This window comes from Anoplopoma fimbria, chromosome 5 (assembly GCF_027596085.1).
Source record: "Anoplopoma fimbria isolate UVic2021 breed Golden Eagle Sablefish chromosome 5, Afim_UVic_2022, whole genome shotgun sequence".
NCBI lineage: Eukaryota > Metazoa > Chordata > Actinopteri > Perciformes > Anoplopomatidae > Anoplopoma > Anoplopoma fimbria.
In genome coordinates, this window is record NC_072453.1 from 18199533 (window position 1) to 18221625 (window position 22093).

Here is a 22093-nt window from a genome sequence, read left to right on the forward strand (position 1 = left end):
TTTGGATCAATTCATTGTGCAGCGGTTGTCTAACGATACCACAGAGGAGCGATTGAGAGTTACTCAATACAGTGTTTATAAAGGGGGTCATTAAACCATCAAGAGGTTGTAGATAAGAACTCCCCACAGACACAATGATTGAATAAAAGACTTCCTCTGCCATTGGAATTATGGGACTCATGGTTTATGTGCATACTTTCCAATAAGGCTGGGCGACATACACAGCGAGACGAAAGGCGTGGATCAGTAGAGATTAGTTATCGCTTCAATATCTCTGGTAAGCCATGGCAGACTAAGTTAAATGTAATGATCTGCATGATGCAATGCATCAAAAGGAGGCCATTATATGTGGGAGTATCACAGTTTATATTACATATTTCATACTCTGTCATTTTATACTGATATATTTAAAGTAATTGACCTTAATTTGTGATTTAATATATTTTCTTGTCTTTTAGCCTAGTGAGTCAGTTCATGTACATGTTTGCATTCACTTTGATATTTTCACTGTCTTATAAGTGTTTAATTGGGCCGTACTGTTTTGCCATGTGACACAGGTCACATGACCTCTTGATGAGTTTTTTTTTATTTAACACTTGACCTCATTACACTTCATACGCTGATCAAGACTTGTTGAGTCGAAACACATCGCTCATCAATGCTTTAATAAAGGATAACTAGCTAACATTCAGAGCCTCGGATATTTTTCAAACTAATACGAAGGCCTTCCTTTAAAAAGCGAGCTGGACCGTTAGTGTTTTATATTTGGACTTGACTACTCGTCCTGAGGTTGAGCACCTTTTTTCATCAATAGGATGAAGAACTTTGCCAATTTCCCTGGATTAACCACAAAAAGACTTGTTTTATCAACAAACTGCTTCTCAATAAAATGTACTGTATAGCAGTAATGACAGCTATCTCAGTATAAATGACATATAGCCTGAGTGTCCAGTTTACACCACAAAGAAGGCCAACACGCACATATCAGAGTCAGTGTGAGGGTGCACGGTGTAACCTACCTCTTGCAGACAGCTTCTTAGTGTTGATGATTTTTGCAGCATATTCCTGTCCTGATGACTTCTTTACACACCTACGCACCACTGAAAAAGCTCCCCTAAGAAGAAAGAACACAAGCAGCCAAAAATCAGTTCCATTTTACATGCTCTCCCTCCCTCTCACTTACATGCACAACGTGTGACATTTGAAACTGCATCAACTCGTGTGCAGTGGTTTGTTTTTGTGTATGCCAATCACACACACAATCACACACACATTGGGTGTACAGTCATTACCATCGCAGCCTCAGTGAGTGGAAACTGAAAAGGTGGGCAACAATCAAGTAATTCAGCATCAATATAACAAGCATGAGTGCTGATATCAGCTCACGTCTGGGATTATAAATTAATGGCCAAGTGCTGTTACTAATCTTTGATAGGCACACAATAAAATGTAACCTACAGCCCCAAAGGAAATACAATACCAGAAATACAACAGCCGGCACACAGAATGTGCTGCATACAACAATGGGTAATATTTAATATATTCACCAGCTAGCAACGTTCAGTTATAAATCTGCTCTAGTGGAAAAGACTGTGCACAATAAAACAAATCCTTCTCCCAGGGGTGTGATATTGACCTAGATGAAATCTCCATATTTTTCACCTGCTAGCTTCTGCTGTGATCATTCAATCCTGAGCACCACAGAAGAAGAACTAAGCATGGTTCTCATGGCTCCATCACCACAGCCTGCACTACCTGCAGTGTCTGGCCCTACGCAGTTTTCTTGCAAGAGGAAGGCTGCCTGGCACTAGTCTGGATGATAAATGGAGGGCTGCACTCTGCTCCGACCACTCTGCTCTGAGTTTTCAATTATTTAGCAGTAAATGAGAGGTGACAGAAGCACAGGGCAGTGCCTTGACTTTAACAGCCTATGACGGAGCAAAACGCATTAACAAAGGGCTGCAGAAACACCAGGTAAGTGGTCAGTCTGCAGAAGCATCAGAAGCATGGTGTGTGTGTGTGTGTGTGTGTGTGTGTGTGTGTGTGTGTGTGTGTGTGTGTGTGTGTGTGTGTGTGTGTGTGTGTGTGTATAATCAGTGCCATCGATTACTCAATTATTAGGCACAGAGTGGAAATGGCAGCTGGAAATGAAGGCTGCTGCAGCTCCACAGGACCCGTGCCGCCCTGCTGCCACTGGTTTGGGCACAAAAGAGGAGAATAAAACCATCTTCTCCAGCCAAGAACAACAGATGCTGCTGCTGGAACACAGGAGAGGTCACCACAGTGCCGAGAACACGATGACCTCACAGCCACAATGCGGTTATTGATAACCTGCTGTGCGGTGCGGTGCGGTGCGGTGCGGTGTTTTACGCATTTACGCACGACTTCCCAGGGGCACGAAACGCTGTTCTGCACGGTGCATGCACAAATCATATGCAGCTGCTGAGGAGAGAGAGGGGAGAGGGGAGGAGGAGGAGGAGGGAGGAGGAGAGAGAAAAAAAAAAAAAAAAAAAGCACCCTAGTGGTCGGCCTAGTTGGCCTCCGGTCTGCAGCCACGGAGCTGTCAGAGCCGCAGGCCGGTGGAGACGCGTCTCCGGCGGCTGCGGGGCCTCCGCTGCAGACCCCCGCATGGAGCCCGGCCCTGAGGAGCCCCGCACAGGATCACGCACACGGCGTCTTTACGCACATCCATCCCCGACCTGTGCGTAAAACACGCTCCGGAGCTAACGCGGCTACTTCATCCACACCAGCATGCGGTGCTACCTCCCCGTTAGCACCGCACAGGCAGCCGAGTCTGCAGCTCCTGGTCGGGGACAAAACCACAAACACTGACAGGGACCGTGGAGCCAGACAGCCGGGACGCACCGGAGGAGCCGCCGGGAGATCTGCGCCAAAAGCGGGCCAACCGGGGGACAAGAGACAGAGACAGAGACACAGACAGACACGATGCACACTGCAGCAACGAGGCTTACTTCCCGAGCTCCTCGTACAGCTGGTACTCGTCGGTGAACCGGGTGGAGGTGACGGGGACTGCCATGGTTGGAGCCGTGCGTAAAAGGTGCCCGAGCCTTGGGGAGGACGGAGGCGGCTGGCTGTGGGTAGAGGTCCGGGGAGGAGGGTAGCCTTAGCCTCCAACACTGGAGCTCCGATCTGACAGGCAGGCAGGGCTGAAGAGGATAGAGGAGAGCAGAGACGGAAAGGGAGGGGCTGGGGAGAGGAGGAGGAGGAGGAGGAGGAGGAGGAGTGATGGTGTGTGTGTGTGTGTGTGCGTAAAGGGGAGGAATCATCGCGAGAATTGGGTCGTGCAGCATGAGATTAGGCCCTCTGGTTCAATGAAGTCACAATAATGTGGAGAGGTGCTGATTCTTTTGCCTCATTTAAACTATATATATATATGTGTGTGTGTGTGGTTATAATCAGGAGATGAACTTTTAATAAATAATTATAGCGATGGTGCTTTTTATGGCTGAAGGGAACAAACGCCTTCACATGGAGTCCCTCGTCCCTCGTCCATCCTCATATCTTCAAAATATTGCACAGCAGCATTTTACTGCACTGGTTGGGAAACACCCTATCCATGGTCACACCTCACTGCAGCAGAGAGGCAAACTATACCACACACACACACACACACACACACACACACACACACACACACACACACACACATACACACATTGCATAAGCACATACACATGCACATACAACCGCTCTCTCCAGGGATCAATATTGATTAATGCAGGTCTTGCTCTGCACACAGTAGGCCTCCCTGAACCTCTGATTTTGCCTTTGCGTGTATGTGCACCAGAGATCCGGATGGCAGAGGGAATGAAGGGACTGGTGTATCAGGTTTCCACCGACGAGCATGCACCTATGTTTTTTTCCACAGCGTGAGGGCTGTTAGCTTGGCGGTGCTAAAAGATGGTGTCACACAGATCCAGAGTGCCTTGCTAAATGTTTAATGTGTGCATGAGTGGGAGGCCATCAGAGGACAGGCAGGTGGGGCTGGAGGGAGCTCGAGAGGCCTGTAAGTGTGTGTGTGTGTGTGTGTGTGTGTGTGTGTGTGTGTGTGTGTGCGACTGCCTGCTCAGCGCTCTGGCTCAGAGGCGGGACAGTGAACATCACATCGTCACTGTCAGAGAGAAAGAGAGCAAAATGGTGATTTCACCCCCAAAAAATCTTCATGCGCGCTTGTCAGCGTGGGAACACAAAAGCTGAAAAAGTTCAAATATTATGAGGCAATATCTGCAAGTGCTGCCTGCTGAATGCACGATGGAGCGCAGGAAAAAGGAGGCCAGCGTGTGTGTGTGTGTGTGTGTGTGTGTGTGTGTGTGTGTGTGTGTGTGTGTGTGTGTGTGTGTGTGTGTGTGTGTGTGTGTGTGTGTGTTTTATGTGAAAGACAAATGAGCACTGCAACGTAGGCTACTAGCCCTCTCCTGCCCTCCTTTTTCCTACGTGCTAACCCTGCTGCCTCTCCTCCTCTTCCTCCACCTCCTCAGCCTCCACACACGTTACATAATGGTGAACTCCTCAGCCTTTGTTATCTCACACCAACCACACACTACGCCTTGCCCGCTTGACGAGAGACAGAGGAGCAGAGGAGGGAAGAGGAGTGAGAGCACGGGAGGCCGAGAGAGAAGTGGGATGGTTCCAGCAGAAAAATTGGCACTCAGCGAGGGAAAGAAAGAAAGAAAGAAAGTCTGTGTGCCGTTTTCCATATTGTAGTATTATTATTGTAGTATTATTACAGTCCGATCTATCCATTCTAAACTATGCACCTAATGTGTGTGTTAATCCAGTGCTTGCTCATAAAACTGGAGACCACCAGCCGACTCGGACTTTACCGTGACACGAGAAAGCTGTCAAACCCCCTCCTCTTGATTCTGCAATGGAAAAAGGTCACATGACGATGGCAGCTATGTCTGGTGACATCACTTTGTGAAAAACGACTCAGCAGTTTTGGAAAAACAGCAAGAGGACGTTGACCTTCTCGCACCTTGCAATGTGGATGTGTACACGCTCAGAGAAAACACTGATTTTGAAAGCTGATGACAGAACATGAGTAGTGCTTAAACGGAGACATCTTGCATTGTGCTCGTTCTCCATCCAGCTTCACGTCACTTGTCTTTTTGCATGGGGGCCATTTGAAGCCTGCAGCCGTACACCCATGCAGGATTTGTGCCTACGTTTCCTGCCTTCTTGGTGCTAAAACAGTCCTGTGGTATGATTATCACATTTCTGTTTGTAGCAGACTCCCATGGCTAACCCAAGCTCTGCTTGAATCCTGAATAGACTAATTGTGCAATCAGAGCTTCTGTGGCTGCGATACATTTAGGCATGACTTTTCCTTTGTTGTGACTAATGAGGGTGAACATGCCATCTGTTACATCATCACAACCGAGAGAGTGGACGGGCCAAGAGCTGAGTCATGACACTCCTGTTCTGCGCTGCTTTGGAGACATAATCTGACTGGGGGGAAGTGAATGAGTAACGCTCCTTCCCTCCTTCAGTAGATGCTGTCGTGATGCCCCGGAGCAAAAGGCTACTGACCTCCAACTGCTCAGTTGTCCCGGGTCGTGGTCGTGTTGGACGGCGCCTCGGCGTCAGTGTGCGTCGCTGTCCGGGTGAAAAAAGGAGGGTGTGCTCAGTCAGCTCTGCCAGTATACATAAATAACTGTGGGTTTTGAACATCACAGCAAAACTCAGAGGTGACATGTAGTCAGCCCCTGTCAAGCATTCAAGGATCATTTATTGTCATTATGCAACACAGAGAAACTCCGTTGAAGCCCATTTGTAACACAACAAACAGGTGACAAACAAAACAAAAACAGATGCACATTCCTGTAGTGCATATTTTGAATTTGCATCATGATGAATGTAAAAATATGCTGATTATATAGCTTAGTCATTCAAAGTTCGGAGTCTCCTCATTCATCTGCTTTATAATCCCAAATAAACAAAACAGCCACCTTAACTTTGCCACGAAAAATAAAAAAGATATAAAACTTAAATCTACATTAAAGGATATAGTAAAACATTGTTTGCTGTCATCGTCCATTCGATCAGAGATCACTTCCTAATGTGCTGCCAATGTAAGGGATGGGAAGTCCTCCTTTTGTGCAAAAATACATTTGCAAAGTTACAGTATTTTTAGCACAAACTCCACAATTTTCCCTCCACAAAATACACAAACACAAAGAGAGAATTTGACTGAAATCACAGTAACTTTGCATCCCCACTTCATCTGATTAACTCCGATGGTGATGCTGCATATCTACATCAGACAACTTTATAAACTATGAACAGGATGAATGAAAGCCAAAACTGTTTCAATATACATATTGGCACATGAATATATTGAGATAGACTTGAAAAATGTGAAGCTATCCTTTAAACTTGAGCAGTAGCATCGTCATGGACAGGAGCAGCTTCATCATCATATAGAGTAGGCTACAGTATATGAATGTTTTTCAATTCAATCATGCAAATATCATGATTATTTTAAGACTGGCAGTGTAATGTGATGCAAGCTCTCTCCACAAGAGGTCAGTCCATTACAGCGGAGAACATAAACAGAAATCAGAGAAAGTGAAACTACATTTCAGTCTTTCATTTTTATGATACATGTACAAGGAAGTACAGCGAGGACAGAACCCTCCTCATAGATAAATCTTTGTTAAAATATTGGATGTGGTCCAAAAACGAAGGTAAGAAGCAAATGCAAAATCAGTAGCAGCGAACATTAGTTTAAATAACCTTGTTAGGCTTTTCTGTATGTAGCCTATTGTTGTGTCTCTAGCCCAGCTGCTTTGCATTTTAACTTTTCTTGTTTGTTTTGAAGTGTATTCATCTTCTCCATAAACCAGAGTTAACTGACAGAAGTTAACTTAACTTAAACTTAACTTAACTCAGTTAAGTTTCCGCATTCAAGGCCACCGAAGATTCTAAGCTTTTGTCCTCGTGGTAAGAGGCCAGTTATGTAGACTGGAAACAATTCATTTACACTAATTTGAACTTTGTTAATGATTTTTCTTTACCTTAATGACGTGTATTTTAAAAAGTACTATCGCCTGATTTAGCATACCTATTCAGTTTGAAAGCAGTTTGTTCTGATTAAAGGGTATGTTCATAATTTTCATGTCTGTCGTAAAACCATATTGAGATGCTCTTATGAACACTGAAACTGTTCGTACTGGCAAATAAAAGGTCCGTTCTCAAAGTAAATTCAAAACAAGTGATGTAATACAAAGTCTACAGTCCTCGTTCTGTCAAATAAATATTCAAAAGTTTATCAGAATCAAATACGAGGCTTTGGCAGTCTGAGTTAGACAAATCACTCGTACATCTTCCAGAATTTGGAACAGCTTCGATGTTAGTTCAGTTTCAAAGTAACCACGAGGAATGTTCAAAACAAGAAAAACCTGTTTCAACATTCATACGCGTGACTGAATATTTTAAGAACTTTTCTTTAAATGTTACGTAAAACATTTGCTGTGTAACCTAATGTACTAGAGGTAATGTAGATACTTATGGTTCTTTTTTAAATTTTCATTCTTAAAAGAATTCCAAAAATAAATACAAAATGGCCTCAGTCCAATCAAATATTGTCACCACTATCTGCCTTATAAACTTGTATCAGTCACATCATGTGCTGTACATGGAGGAAGTAAAAAAGCATAACTTTGACTTTGCCTCCACCATCTGTTCAACAGGAGAAGATGCAGCATGTAGAAACTGTGACCCCATAATGAAAGCAGTTCTTCACTGCACCGGTGAAATGACCCCACAGTTAATACTGGTAGCGAGAGCAATACGCTCTGTGAAACACAAGGATCAAAGAAGAGGAGAGAAAGAGGAGACGAACTAGTAAGAAAGTGAAGACGGCAAAGCGAAGTAGAGACTCACACAGCAGAAATGTAACCAAACTACTGAGTATGTTCTGTCACTAACAGGTTTCTTGGACGAGTCGTCTATCTAGTCTTTCAAAACCTGTAATATCCACCTTTATGCAGATGACATCATTTTATCACTCTATATAAAAACAGCCACTGAATATTTGCAGTATTGTTTATTTTTTAAATACTAAATGATGAAGTTGTTTTCTTAATATGCTTGTATTTTGTATTAATTACATATGTTTTCTCAAGTTGCAGGGCGTTGAGCTATCCGGGCCTCACTGAGCCACTAGCATGATTATTTCTTATTGAACTGAAGAAAGATTTTTTACTTAGGAGTATAACAGTTTTACAACTTGGATGTTGCAGATATTTCATGATTTAAAATTCTCAAGCCGTTGTCTTTGGTATGATAAACTAATGTAGATTGATAGAACATGTACATGATGGAAATATTGAAAAAGTTTGATATCAAATCATTCTATTATGATCAATTATTATTTACCAATAAAACTATTAAAAACATGCTGTAGAATTTTTTTTCCAACTGAAATTTTAACTACAACACTACAACAAAGGTACACAAATTTTGGAATAGTTACGAGGTTTGAGCAGACTATATTGATAAGTGAAGCACTGGGAAATAGCATCACCCATCACTAATAACTTTGAGTTCACAATTAAACAAGGCAGGATATCAGTTGGATCTACAACAATGTGAACAGTATGGCACACAAGTTATGACAAAACGGCAGCAGGTGGAGAACTACCAAAGAAACACATTAATATAACCCTTGATCTGCTTATACAATAAAATCAATTCAAAGTTATCCAGCCTTACTTCACACTGAGTTACGAAAAGGTCTACAAGATGCAAGACTCACAGGAAGCACTAGCAAGGAAGCTAAAACAATAATCAATCATAAAAAACAATAAAGCTTGTTTATCAAATATCGGTCAGGATACCTCTGACCCGGATGGATGGCAGGAGCAAGAGAAACAAAAGCAACAGGTGTCTTATATAAACTGGCCCTGATTAGGGAGTTGGTTGGAGGAGGAGTGAGGCCTTGGGCTGCGTTCACTAACCCTACAACTGATACTTTACTCACTTGCACAAGGGAAGCATTCCCCACCACGAAGGGAACAGATGAGGAACAAACTGCTGTTACAGCTGATGATGCCGTCCCGACAGACCAAAGTTACAGTCTTTTTAGCATTTCACACAAACTTTAGAATATAAGAACAGGATGAATGATCACAGCAAGCCCAAACTGTTTCAATGTACAATACATATGAGCATGTGAGTTTCATTTTAAGACAGACTTGAAAAAATGTGACGCTATCATCATGGACAGGAGCAGGGCCTCAGGAGGAGTGAGGCCCTGCTTTGCCCCAATGATAAGCCAGCCTCATCATCATACAGAGTTGGCTACACTATATGAATCTCCTTTTTTTCATCTTCACCTTGAGCATGCAATTATCATAATTATTATAAGGCAGGCACAAGGGTAATTTAATGTAGGTTCTCTCCACCAGAGGTCAGTCCAGTGCAGCAACTGTGAGAACAAAAGTGAAACTTCTTTCAGTCATTGTTTGTATGACACCTACATGAGAGCAGAAGGAGGAAAGAGGAAGACTTCTAATAACTAAATATTTGTGAAAATATTGGATGTATCCCAGAAAACAAAGGTGAGCAGCAAACGTTGCCAAAGAAAAATGATTTATTTTTATATAGTATTATCAGCACCAGCTAACTTAGTTTAATTACCTCGTTAGGCTTTTCTGTATGTAGCCTATTGTGGCACTATGTCACTATTATCTTGCTCTCCGTCGTAACTTATATTGTTTAATTTGATTTGCATTTAGGTTCAGCTCACCTGGTTGTACATAAACTAGAGTTAACTGACGGAAGTGAATATGTAAAACAATATTCACTTATATATATATATATATATACATATATATATATATATCATTGTCAATGGTTTTCATAATCAGTTTCATTTTTGGTGCTTCAGATTGCAAGACGCAACAGGTTTATTCAGCCACACCTTTTTCCTTCAATTAACTGTAGTATTTTTTTTACTTTGGAGGTTTTAAAAAAAAGGTAAAAAGGCAACACTTAACACTGGAACTGCCAAAAACAGAAACTTTGACCCCTTTAATTAAACTGGTGCTTCAAATGCATTTTGCACTGTTGATGTGGAGTAATTCTACTGTATATGATGGTTAAAGTTGTCTCAAGTCAGATAAGTATGTAAATACTTTTGTTTTAAAGACAGAACTGACTACTCCTAAAATATCCAAACAAATCATAGCACTCTGAAGTAATTAAAACATAAAAAAGAAACATCTTTTTTCTGTCTTCTCCAGTCAGTCCAGGCTCTAGAGAAGTTCTTCAGTTTGACGTCCTGTGAACTTGACGCATGTTCAAAATGACTGCATCTGTGAACATTCACAAACTCCTGAAAGATCACCTGGATGAGCTGGACAAAGAGGAGCTGAGGGAATTCCAGTGGTACCTGGCCATGGATAAGGGAGAGGGATCCCGACCTATCCTAAGGTCCAAGCTGGAAAGAGCTACCAGAGAGAAAACTGTGGATAAACTGGTGCAGTTTTACGGGGGAAAAGGCGCCTTGGCAACCACAGTGGAAATTCTCTTTATGATGAATCAAAATAACCTGGCACAAAAGTTAATTCAAGGTGAATCGTCTTGGTTTTTAAGTGTCACACTCTGTAACTGTTGCTCTGAGCTTCATGTGGAAGTGGAAAGGTTAAGGTTTCGTTTTCAGAGCATGACAAATGTTTTAAAAAGCTTTGCACTTATATTTCTTAATATTTTGTTTATTTGATTTTCAGCCAAAATAGGCCCAAACGTGGAGCAGAAATTATCTGATGCAGGAAGGACGCATAGAGATGGAGATTTGAAGAAAGTAATACACACTGAACCTGAGCCTCAAAGTCCAGCTGGTCCATCAGGAGGACACAGAAAGGTCTCAGAGTCATTTCGGGTGAGCTCTCTTTGCATGTCCATGGACGAGACCTTTCCTCTGGCGCCACCATGAGGTTGGCTTTTGTGGCTTTGAGTGAAATGTCTCAACGAGTATTGGATGGTTTCATATTAAATTCCGGTTTATGACAAGACACCTGCAAAATGAATGATTCTCCCATTAGCATCAGCACTACTTTGTGTTTCAAGCTAATTAGCACATTTTTAGCATCCTAACAGGCTAAACAGTGAACATGGCAAACATGAGCATGTCAGCATTGTCATAGCTAGCAAACCTTCATCAATTTGCCACAGAACCGTTAGTGAAGAGAATTTAAAATATTACTTTTAAAGAAATGTTATAACTTTAAAGATAACTCCGTTAAAACATACAGGAGGAGGAGACTTGTAACTCAGCACATGCTCGTAAAGACTACACAACATGTCGACAATTCTAGTTTTAGTTTTCACTTATTGAAAAAGGCTTCTAAATCTTTCTTTGATCTCTGCTCTGCTTAAATCCTAACCCAGCTATCTGACATTATTTTACTCTTTGGGACACTTTATGAGTCTTGGGTTTGATGAAGTAAAGAAGTTGTACATCTCATCCAGGAGGGATTTTGTAAAGTTTACCTTTTTACTCATACAACTTCTAATAGTATCATTTAAATGTTGCATCCAGTCCATCCAGGTTTTTCTTCTTTAACAAATTCAATTTCAGACTCCTTGTAGGACCATCAGGGAGAAGAGTGAAGCTTTTAAAAAGGTCAAACAGTTTTGTGATGAATCAGTTGAGCACTTTAAGGTTGGTCAACAGTTGTACATATCTATTCATTAATTTGATCAGACAAAATGTAAGCCCACATTAAGAAGTGGAGAGGATGAACTGTTCTTACTGTGACCCACAGAGACAGAGACGCAACACAGAGCAGAAGATTAAAGACGACTTTGAGAAGCTTCAGCTCTTCCTCAAGACAGAGGAAGCGGCCAGAATAGCGGCACTAGAAGAAGAGGAGACTCAGAAGATTTGTATGATGCAGAAGATCACAGAGCTCAGCAGTGACACATTCTCGCTCTCTGACACTTTGAAGGACATGGAGGACTTAGGGGCTGACGACTCATTCATACAGGTAGTTATTCAAACTCAGGAAAGGTTGAATGCATACAAAGTAATCAGAAGACTGCTAATGCATTTCTGTTTTATTTGTAGAACTTTAGGACTGAAATGGAGAGGTGAGTATTATTCATCCTGTCTTGTGTTTCAGAACCTTTGCCTTCTGTGAGGTTATTAAAGGACAACTTCAGATATTTTCTAGTTTATCTTAAAACACTTCTCACATCGCCATATGCACATTGTATTACAGGTCAATAGTTAGATATCTGGGTAGGCATGCTTATTCACGTATAATGTGCTGACTGTCTTTTAGTGCTAAATTCCCTCTTTGTGTTTCCACAGCTGAGCTTGCTGAGCTGAAATAGAGTGATAGTAACACAGAGAAGGAATGTCATCATGCTCATTAATGTAATTTTGGAAAAGCCTCATATTAGTTTCTTAAAGGGATAGTTTGGGTCTTTTAGGTGGAGTTGAATGAGGAACTTAACAATAGTCAGTGTATTACCAACAGTAGATGGCGGTCCTCACACACCCAGTTTGAAAAAAGCAGAAACGAGTAGCAGCACAGAAGCAAAGCAAAGTACTCCTGTGAAAGGGGACTTCTGCAATATGTATTTTAGATACCTAAAACAGAGGCCGACTTAAAAGAAATCAATATCAGTTTATTTGTAAGCTATATCTAGAATATTTCTGCTGGTTTACTTTGCCATAAGACATCCTTTTCCGGCAGGGACTGAAGCCGTTGTGTCCATCTATGCTCTCGCCAAAGCCGGTTTCTGGAACACAGGGAAATACAATATTACTCAGGAGCAACAACAAAAGGAAAAAACACTGGAGAAACTAAACGGACACTGAATCAGAGCTTGGCCAAGAGCACATACTACCGCTGTAGCAGACTGAACGCTCTGGTGATGAGTGAGAATATACGGGTAGATATACAGAGCGTGATCAGGGTGTTCAGATGCATGTGTGCATACGCTGTATAGCTGTCTGAAGGCAAAATAAACCAGCCGAATATTTTAAATTGATCAAACACTTAAACTGGTATTGATTTTCTTAAGCTCCGCCTTTGTTTTAGGTGTCTAAAATACTGTTTTGCTGATGTCCCCCTCCACAGCAGTACATTGATTTGCTGCTGTGCCGGTACTTGTGTCTGTTTCTCCAAACTGTGGGCGTGTGGACTGCTGATACACTCACTGTGGAAGTGACTCATACAACCCAACTTCAAAAGGCCCAAACTATCCCCTTAAGGTGTGTTCTGAACAAACTGTGAGAGATGAGAAAACGCAGTCTGGGTCAAAAACACGTCCATGCAAGTTAAAAATCTTTCAACTCAGGTTTAGGAAGCTTTATGAAATTTGTCTGTCTTATCTGTCACCTTTAAATTTGAATTGCACAAGGGATCTCTCCGTGGCCATAATAGATAAAAGGATGGATTATAGCGACTTTAAAAAATGTACAAAGAATATACCGCTTAAAATTGCTCTTGAATTTGCTCCAGAACTCAGAACACACTGCCAGATCCAAAGCGCCTTCCACAAGCGCTGATAAATGTGTCCAAACATGTGGAAAACCTTCAGTTCAGAGTCTTGGAGAAGATGTTGAGCACTGTAAAACACAGTAGGTTTTGGTGCTCGTATATTCTGAAAAATTCATATTTCGCCTCAGCAAACTCACCATTCAATTGATTTTGTTTTGGTCTTCTGTTTCATCTGCAGCTCCTGTGGTTCTGGACCCAAACACTGCATCTCCATGGCTCTCTCTGTCTGAAGATCTGACCACGGTGTCAGTCACAGACACTTGGCGGCAGCAGCCTGGATACAACACCAGCTACCCACAGGTTCTGGGCCACGAGGGCTTTGATTCAGGAAAACACTGCTGGGAAGCGGAGGTGGGAAGTCACACCAGATGGATACTGGGAGTCGCCGAAGAGGCCATAGACAGGAAGGAGGAGATGTGGTCGACTCCGGGATTAAGACTCTTTACTATAATGAGAAGAAAGAGGAGGTATACAGATGTTAAGGGCAACACCTTAAGGCTACCAGGGAGACCCCAAAGGATCAGGATAGAGCTAGACTATGAAAAGGGGGAGGTGTCATTTTATGACGCCGATAGCAACACATCCATAAAAACCTATGAGGAGAAATTTACTCAGAAGATGTACCCATATTTTGGTTTTGTTGAAATCGATGATGAAGATGATGAGGGGGTCAAAATAAAGAGAAAGAAAGAAAATAGCAGTGGAAGCTCTATACAGATCTGTGAGTCAAAGGTGTCCCTCACTGTGACCTAATAACAGTAACTGTAATAATTATGATTATAAGCACGGTGCACTGCATTGGTTCAGACTGAAATATCTCAACGACTATCAGATGAAATACGGTGACATTTTGTACAGATGCATATGTTCATTGGAGGATGAATCCTAATGTCTAATACCTGCAAACCCTATAATAGCATTCCCACCAGACTCAGCTGTACTTTGTGTTCATTTATCAATTAGCAAATGTTAGCATGCTAACACGCTGAGATGTGGAACATGATTAACATACTGCTTCATTTCAGCAATTTTGCTTTTTGCATTGTGGTCACACTAGCATAGCATTTAGCTCAAAGCATTGTACACAATACCTACTAACATTTATCATGTTATCTATTAGGATGTGTTTTCTCCATTTGTACTGTTCTTAATGTTAAATGAATAAAGATATTTTCTTAATTCTCTTGTATTTTGTCTTATTGCTTTTGTTTCAGGGCCTCACAGAATTGCTAGCCAGAATGTAGACTTGTTTCTTACTGAACTGAAGTAATGATTGAATGAGAAGTATATGTTTTTTACACAGAAATATAAAAATGCAAAAGTATATATATGAACATAAAAATACAAAAAACATGACAATAAACCAACATGCACATGGTAGGAATACTTAAACATTTTTTTATTTGATGCCAACTCATTCTCAATTCTCTCCAATTTCCAATAAAGCTTAAAACATGTTGTAGCAGTTTTTATTAAACTGATATTTTCTACTAAATGAAACTGAGCTGCGGTTTATTCAATAAGGCTTCATTGTACAGACAAGAAAAACACCAGCTTCCTGTTTTCTTCACCCAGGAAGGAAGCCAGACACATTTTTTTATCAGTATGAATAACACTCCGCTGTCAGTTTGTGAATCAGATGGCAAACACCGTTGTTATTGAAGCAGGTGAGCATTCTGTGATATTTTTAATCTATTGGATTTTGTTAATAGCCCTGACTGAACATTGCTATTCTGTGTCTGCAATAATGTTTGTTAACCTAATGATATTTTATACTCTACTGGAAGTAGATTAAAGGAACTGTAAGGGAAAGTCTCCGTCTCATGCTCAAGACCAAGATAAATACCATCGATGAGGAGTGTCAATCAACAGAAATCACCTGAGCTGATGAGAAAAACATGGAGCAGATAATTGTTGCTGATAAAACGGACGACGTTCCTCGAGGTAAGGATGTCAAATTAAGAATAAGAGGTTCCTATGCAAATGAATTGGACCCACAAGTCCAAAAACCATGAATATAAAATGTGTCAATTGATAACTTAAAAAGCAGCAGAAACATCTTCATATCGAGCTTTAATAAACGTCTTTTGGTTCCACACGTGATCTTTCACTGCACTGTGTTTCTGTAACCAGCTGCAGAAGCTGAGTCTTGTGGTTTCTCTCAGAGTTAGTTCCCTCTATTCAGTCCGCGCTTCATCATTACCAACCGAGCTACACCGCTAAGAGTGGAGGCAATGTGGTCGCTCCCTACATCATTGGTTCCAGCATTCAGACCTTAAACATCAGTATCTCAACGAGCCAAGGTAGATGAGTAACACATTGGGGTATCTGATACCGGGGTTTGGGCTCTGCTGATCCGTTTTCTTCTTTACAGGGTCTATCGTTTCATCAAAAGAAGCATTGAACCATGACCCTGCAGACAGCTGTGGTGCCCTGCAGCCCCAAAGTGACTAATACCTTTTTTTATACATTTTTGATTCTTAAAAATAAGAAAAACCCTGATTAATCCTTGAATGCATTTTCTCCTTCAGACGATAAGGTTGCACAATGTCAAGAGCAACTAAAGACTACTCTGAAGAGGAAGTTCAGCCACTTGCTGGAGGGGATGACGACGGAGGCAACCAGGATCTCTCTCAATAAGATCTACACAGAGCTCTACATCACCGAGGGAGGAAGCGGAGAGGTCAACAAGGAGCATGAGGTGAGGCAGATTGAGACGGTGTCCAAGATACACGTGGACCAGGAGAAATCCATCCACTGCAATCACCTCTTCGATCCTCCACCTGGACGAGACCGGCAAATAAGAACTGTGATCACGAGGGGGGTCGCTGGCATCGGAAAAACGGTCTCTACCAATAAATTCACTCTGGACTGGGCTGAGGGCGAAGCGAACACCAACCTGGCGTTTGTCTTTCCTCTCTCTTTTCGTGAGCTGAATCTGATGAGAAAGAAAACCTTCAGTCTGGTGGAGCTTCTCAGTGTCCTTTTCCCCGAAACAAAAGACACAGGAATCTTCACTTATGGGAGTTATAAAATGCTCTTCATCCTGGACGGGCTGGACGAGAGCCGCCTGTTATTGGACTTCCACAAAAGTGAAATTGTTTCTGATGTGACGCAGACCGCCATGATCGCGGAGCTTCTGATCAACCTCATCAGAGGAAGGCTGCTTCCTTTGGCTCTCGTTTGGATAACATCTCGCCCGGTGGCTTCCAGTCAGATCCCTCTGGAGTACGTTGATCTGGTGACAGAGGTGCGAGGGTTCAACAACCCCCAGAAAGACGAGTACTTCAGGAGGAAAATCAGCGACCAGAGCTTAGCAGACAGGGTGATCAAGCACGTGAAATCCTGCAGGAGTCTTCACATCATGTGCCACATACCAGTCTTCTGCTGGATGGCGGCGAGCGTTCTTGAGAAGAAGGCCGACAGTAAAGACACGCCAAAGACCCTCACTCAAATGTACATACACTTCCTGTCCTTGTACGTGGAGGGCATGAAGAAGAGGCTTCCCGGGAGAAGAGAGTCAAGCGCTGACTGCCTGAGAGAAAACCTCATCTCGCTGGGTAAACTGGCCTTCAAGGAGCTGGAGAGGGGCCACCTGATCTTCTACGAGAGCGACCTCGCCATGAACGGTATCAAAGTCAAGCAGGCGTCCATGTTCTCAGGAGTCTACACACAGATCTTCAATGAGGAGCTGACGCTGTGCAAAGAGAAGATGTTCTGCTTTGTGCACCTGAGCGTCCAGGAATTCTTTGCCGCGCTCTACGTCTTCCTCACGTTCCACAATGAAGACAACAACGTCCTGGTCAAGAAGTCATCCGCTTCCCGACGCTTCCTGTTCAGGAGTTCATCAGAGCTCATCCTCTACAAAGCAGCGGTGGAGAAGGCTTTGGGGTGCCAAAATGGACATTATGACATCTTTCTGCGCTTCCTTTTGGGCCTGTCTCTGGAATCTAATCAGACTCTGTTGAAGCATCTTATGACCAGCAACAGATCGAACCAAAGAACAAGAACGGAGATCATTAAACACATAAAGGGGAGAATCCGGGAGAGTCCGTCCCCAGACAGATGCCTCAATCTCTTTCACTGTCTCAATGAGCTGAACGACCACTCTCTCGTGACGGAGATTCAGAGCTTCCTCCACTCGGGCAATCTCAACGAAACCAAACTTTCACCTGCCCAGTGGGCCACGCTGGTCTTTGTATTACTGACATCCGAGAAGGAGCTGAGTGTGTTTGACCTGAGCGACTACACCAGGTCTGAGGAGGGTCTTCTGAGGCTGCTGCCTGTCGTAAAAACAGCCAGAGTGGTAAAGTAAGTGATGCTAAAAAACAGACAGGTTGGTCTCAGCGCTCAGATTATTTTTGGCAGAAAAAGTGATAAAGAAACTTGTGGTCTGACGGACTTGAGACAAAGTGTAATGTGTGTAAAGAGCATGTTGTTACCAAGATGATAATACATAATATAATAGATAACAAACGGTAAAGCAGGCAACAAGTAACACATTTATTCCAGTTGACAATGTAAACAGATTAAAACGTGCAGCTGAGAGGGGTCATAATCAATACGTTTATATTGACAGTTGATCAAACGATGGTGTAAAGGTGTCGATAGTAACAAATCCTCAGAAATGATCAATTGACTCTGTTATTTATGTTTAAGGTTTAAGTTTTCTACCTCAAGCATCAACTACAATATTACATACATCAACTACAATGCCATATTCCGAAATATGTGAGCAGTAATACATTTTAAATCTGCATGATGTGAGGTCGCTCGTCACATTGTTTGCATGAGACTCCAGCAGGAGTGAATCCTAAGCCTCACCTCTCTCATCCCGTCTTTCCTCCTGCAGTCTGCGGGCGTGTAATCTCACTGGGAGTTGCTGTGAAAACCTGGTGAACAACATCAACCCATCACAAGTTAGAGAGCTGGACCTGGGCAACAACAACCTGACCGATGAAGGAATACAAATGCTCTCTAATGGACTGAAGAACAGCAGACTGGAGACACTCAGGTCAGAACCCACCACCACCACCACCACCACCACCACCCACAAAGTCAGATAAAGATGTTTGAGTTCCAAGCTAGTGTTTTTAAAAACATGTTTCTGTATTTTGTGTTTGTAAAGACTGAGGAGCTGCAACCTGACGGAGCACAGCTCCGAGGCCCTGGCCTCCGTCATCAGCTCAGCCTCCTGCCAGCTCAAAGAACTGGACCTCTCTGACAACGACTTTCAGGACGTAGGAGTCAAAAACCTCTGTGGTGGACTCGGGAGTCCCCACTGTAAACTGGAAATTCTCATGTGAGTGCCAGATTAGTTATCAGGATACAGTCGTTGCTGTCGTTGCTATGGAGATTAAATTGGATGAAATGTGTTGGTGTGTGTGTTTGAAGCGTGTCGCTGTGCAGAGTGACGGAGGAAGGCTGCACTTTCCTGGCATCGGCGTTGAACTCATCCTGTCTGAGAGAGCTCGACCTGAGCTACAACCACCCAGGAGAGTCGGGTCTGCAGCTGCTGTCCGCCCTGGAGGACGACCCACAATGCAGCCTGCAGAAAGTCAGGTAGATAAGAGCGTGTTGATGAGTCACAAGACACGTAAGGACGGAGATACAGAAGATATATTTGAGATTATTACATTTTCCATAAAGCTTTGACACAGTAAAATCTCAGTGCAAACAGTATCTGGGTCACAATTATTCTTGCGGAGTACCACTGCATATATGAACAAAAGTGAAATAAAGCTTTTTAGCTTCAGAAGGAGCTCCAAGAAGTCTGAAGAATTAAGTCGGGGCAGAAGGCGGTTGAGCTGCATTATGGGTAATGCAGGCATCACGTGTTGACGAGGAAATAGAACGAGTTAAATCCTGAATTGGTGGATTACTATTTTAACCAAATGAACAATACGAGTGTCATAAATATGTTCTTGTCATGTTTTAGTGTGGATCAGTGTGATGAATCCAGGGTTCAGCCAGCTCCAAAGAAATGTAAGTAACCAGCAATTAAATAAATAAAAAGCATTGAGTAATGTATATATCGACTGACCTCCTTAATCTGATCATCATCAGACAAAAAGACGCTCACCCTGGACCCCAACACAGCACACAGAGACCTCTCTCTGTCCGAGGGAAACAGGAAAGCGGTGCGTTGGACCAAGCAGCCGTATCCTGATCACCCAGAACGGTTCGATTTCTGGAACCAGGTGTTGTGCAAGGAGGGGCTGACTGGGCGCTGCTACTGGGAGGCTGAGTGGAGTGGGAGAGCTTCCATAGGAGTGGCCTACAAGAGGATGTGCAGGAAGGGAGAGGGTCACGACAGCTGGTTAGGCAAGAATGACTGTTCCTGGGGACTGAACTGCACCAAAGATGGCTACAGGACCTGGCACAATACCACGGACACGGCCATAACCATCCCAACCAGCTCCAACAAAGTAGGAGTCTATCTGGACTGGTCAGCCGGGGAGCTGTCCTTCTTCAGGGTCTCCTGTGGGGACCTGACCCTCCTCCACACCTTCAAAACCACCTTCACTGAGCCCGTCTACCCGGGGTTTCGACTCGGCTGGGTGGACTCCATGGTCTACTTGTGCTAGATATTACTGCCACCTAAACCGAAACCAGGTCACTGAAAACCCTTATCTTATGTATTCACAGGAAGTTACTGGCTGCACAGCTGCAAGTGAGTTGCTGTGTTTAGATTTGAGATCAACTACTGTAATACTTCATGCTTTTAACAGTATATAGAACATTACTGTATTTCTACCAAACAGCATTTTTCAGTTTTTTACGGTATTTTTCAATTTGGTCTATTTTGGCTGTATCTTATTACAGTATAAGGTGTTACAGCCTACTATAATATCCACAGTTACATCAATATTTTTATTGATGTAATATTACGAGACCAAGACAAGAACAGTGGAAGTTCCACACTTACAATAAAACTGCAGAGGAACTCCTCAAATCAATCTGGAATTCCCATAAAATCCTCCAAAGAGAACCGATGAAGGTTCCTCCTCATTCACCTCTTTTACTGCCACACATACTGTTTATGTAAAGGTGTGCAATGAGAAATGTCTTGAATGAAAAAATGTAAAGGCATTGCAGAGGGGAATTTTTATGCGTAGTTATGATTTTAACAAATAAATCAGAAACAGATTAGTGACATCCTCGCAGTAGTGGTCCTCTTTGTCTGAGACAGAGACTGGACTGAGTAAAAAATCCGCTTCAAAAAATGGTCTTGAGGCCAAACCGATCTTGAATATTACCACATTGGACCTGGACATTGTGACGCTGAGGACATGTAACATAATATAGCCTATTTTTCCTGCTTAAACTTAATTAAATTGTTGATAACAAAAACTAATGTCCACCTGCAGCTGTATCAAGCCGTGCAAAACGTTTTGGGTTCATTTTCTAAGACTTCTGCTCCGAAAACTAGATCCCATGGTCTTTGTGCAGATTCATGGTTCCCAAAGGATGAATCCTACTGACATAGATGATCCCCTTTTTCGTCATCTCCACTGTAAGGTTGACTCAACAACTTTCTTTGGATGGATTGCCAGGATATTTTGTACACATTCATGTCCCTGAACCACAAACAAAAACCACCTCCTTTCGATTTGTGTGGAAGAAGAAAAAGATAATATTCCCTTGACCTTAAACCCAAATCCATCTGCACGGCTAGATATTCAGAGGAAGTGAAAACATGTGTTGTAATGTTGGGAAACACTTTCGCTCCATAGACAAAAGCGTCTCTGTAGTGATCTTAAAATATGTTCATATATATTTTGTAATAAAGACACAAAGAACCACCGGAGCAGGTTGAAGCACGATGTGGAGTTTCACTTTTTACAATCATTTTATTAGCAGTCCCAAGAGGCAATGAAAAAAGAAAACAAAAAATCAAAACAAAAGGAACAGAAACTAAGATTACAGATGAGACGGCGGACCAATCAGAACAGAGGGCGACACACACACACAAACACAAAAGTCACATTGTTAAAAAAGGAACAGAAAGTGATAAATGAAGAAGACTGAATTGAATCTCACAGGTAGTGTATGTGTGTGCGTAAAGTATGTATTCATGTGTGTTGGCTGATCCCTCTGTTCCTCAGCAGAAATTCACCAGGACCGACCCCACATCCTCTCTCTCTCTCTCTCTCTCTCTCACACACACACACACACACACACACACATCATAGAGCCAGTCAGGGCGTCTTTCTCTCTTCAGTAAAAGCCATGATTTTATGTTTCGGCTACTTGTGACAGAGAAACCAACCACCAACGAACCACAGCTGTTCAGGCAGGTCTTTAAAACTTTAAAACTGTTATTTTCTATTCATTCTGTACAGATTATATATTTTATTTACACACTGAACGTAGTCAGTGCGATGACAAACATTAACTCATGTCCATTTATCTGCCGTCGTTCTGTGCTCATCTGTCAGCTTTTTTTCTTTTTCTTTAAATACATTTTTGGACGTCAGAACGTCTGATTTATATAAAGTCTGCAGCACTGCACATCAATAACAGGCAACGTCATCCGCAGAACCTGATCGTGG

General features: G+C 42.5%; 3 protein-coding genes across 10 annotated transcripts in view; 2 read left to right on the forward strand and 1 right to left on the reverse strand.

Moving 5' to 3' along the window:
* Positions 1–3186, reverse strand: part of LOC129091211 (calcium/calmodulin-dependent protein kinase type II subunit gamma-like) — a 33451-nt gene extending 30265 nt beyond the window's left edge. For all 6 annotated transcript variants that reach the window (XM_054598743.1, XM_054598740.1, XM_054598742.1 and 3 more), the window contains exons 1-2: positions 2973–3186; positions 1020–1114 (exon numbers count right to left, since the gene is read on the reverse strand). In XM_054598743.1, the coding sequence (XP_054454718.1) occupies positions 1020–1114; positions 2973–3037 (160 nt within the window). In that variant the 5' untranslated portion in view covers positions 3038–3186. The remainder of the gene's footprint in view (positions 1–1019; positions 1115–2972) is intronic.
* A 7144-nt stretch (positions 3187–10330) lies between these two features.
* LOC129091837 (E3 ubiquitin-protein ligase TRIM35-like) lies at positions 10331–14652 on the forward strand. The gene is made up of 7 exons (XM_054599534.1): positions 10331–10598; positions 10755–10906; positions 11606–11689; positions 11793–12014; positions 12095–12117; positions 13500–13618; positions 13717–14652. The coding sequence occupies exons 1-7, from the start codon at positions 10331–10333 to the stop codon at positions 14289–14291; spliced, it is 1443 nt and encodes a 480-aa protein (XP_054455509.1). The 3' UTR covers positions 14292–14652.
* A 491-nt stretch (positions 14653–15143) lies between these two features.
* LOC129090954 (NLR family CARD domain-containing protein 3-like) lies at positions 15144–20732 on the forward strand. 3 transcript variants are annotated; one of them, XM_054598349.1, is made up of 10 exons: positions 15144–15205; positions 15329–15482; positions 15704–15841; positions 15913–15984; positions 16070–17849; positions 18391–18552; positions 18667–18840; positions 18933–19100; positions 19477–19523; positions 19605–20732. In XM_054598349.1, the coding sequence occupies exons 2-10, from the start codon at positions 15437–15439 to the stop codon at positions 20123–20125; spliced, it is 3108 nt and encodes a 1035-aa protein (XP_054454324.1). In that variant the 5' UTR covers positions 15144–15205; positions 15329–15436; the 3' UTR covers positions 20126–20732. The 3 variants fall into 3 exon arrangements, with proteins under 3 accessions (XP_054454324.1, XP_054454326.1, XP_054454325.1); XM_054598350.1 differs by having other exon boundaries at positions 15154–15205; positions 15326–15482; XM_054598351.1 differs by lacking the exon at positions 19605–20732 and having other exon boundaries at positions 19289–19523.
* The last annotated feature ends 1361 nt before the right edge of the window (positions 20733–22093 follow it).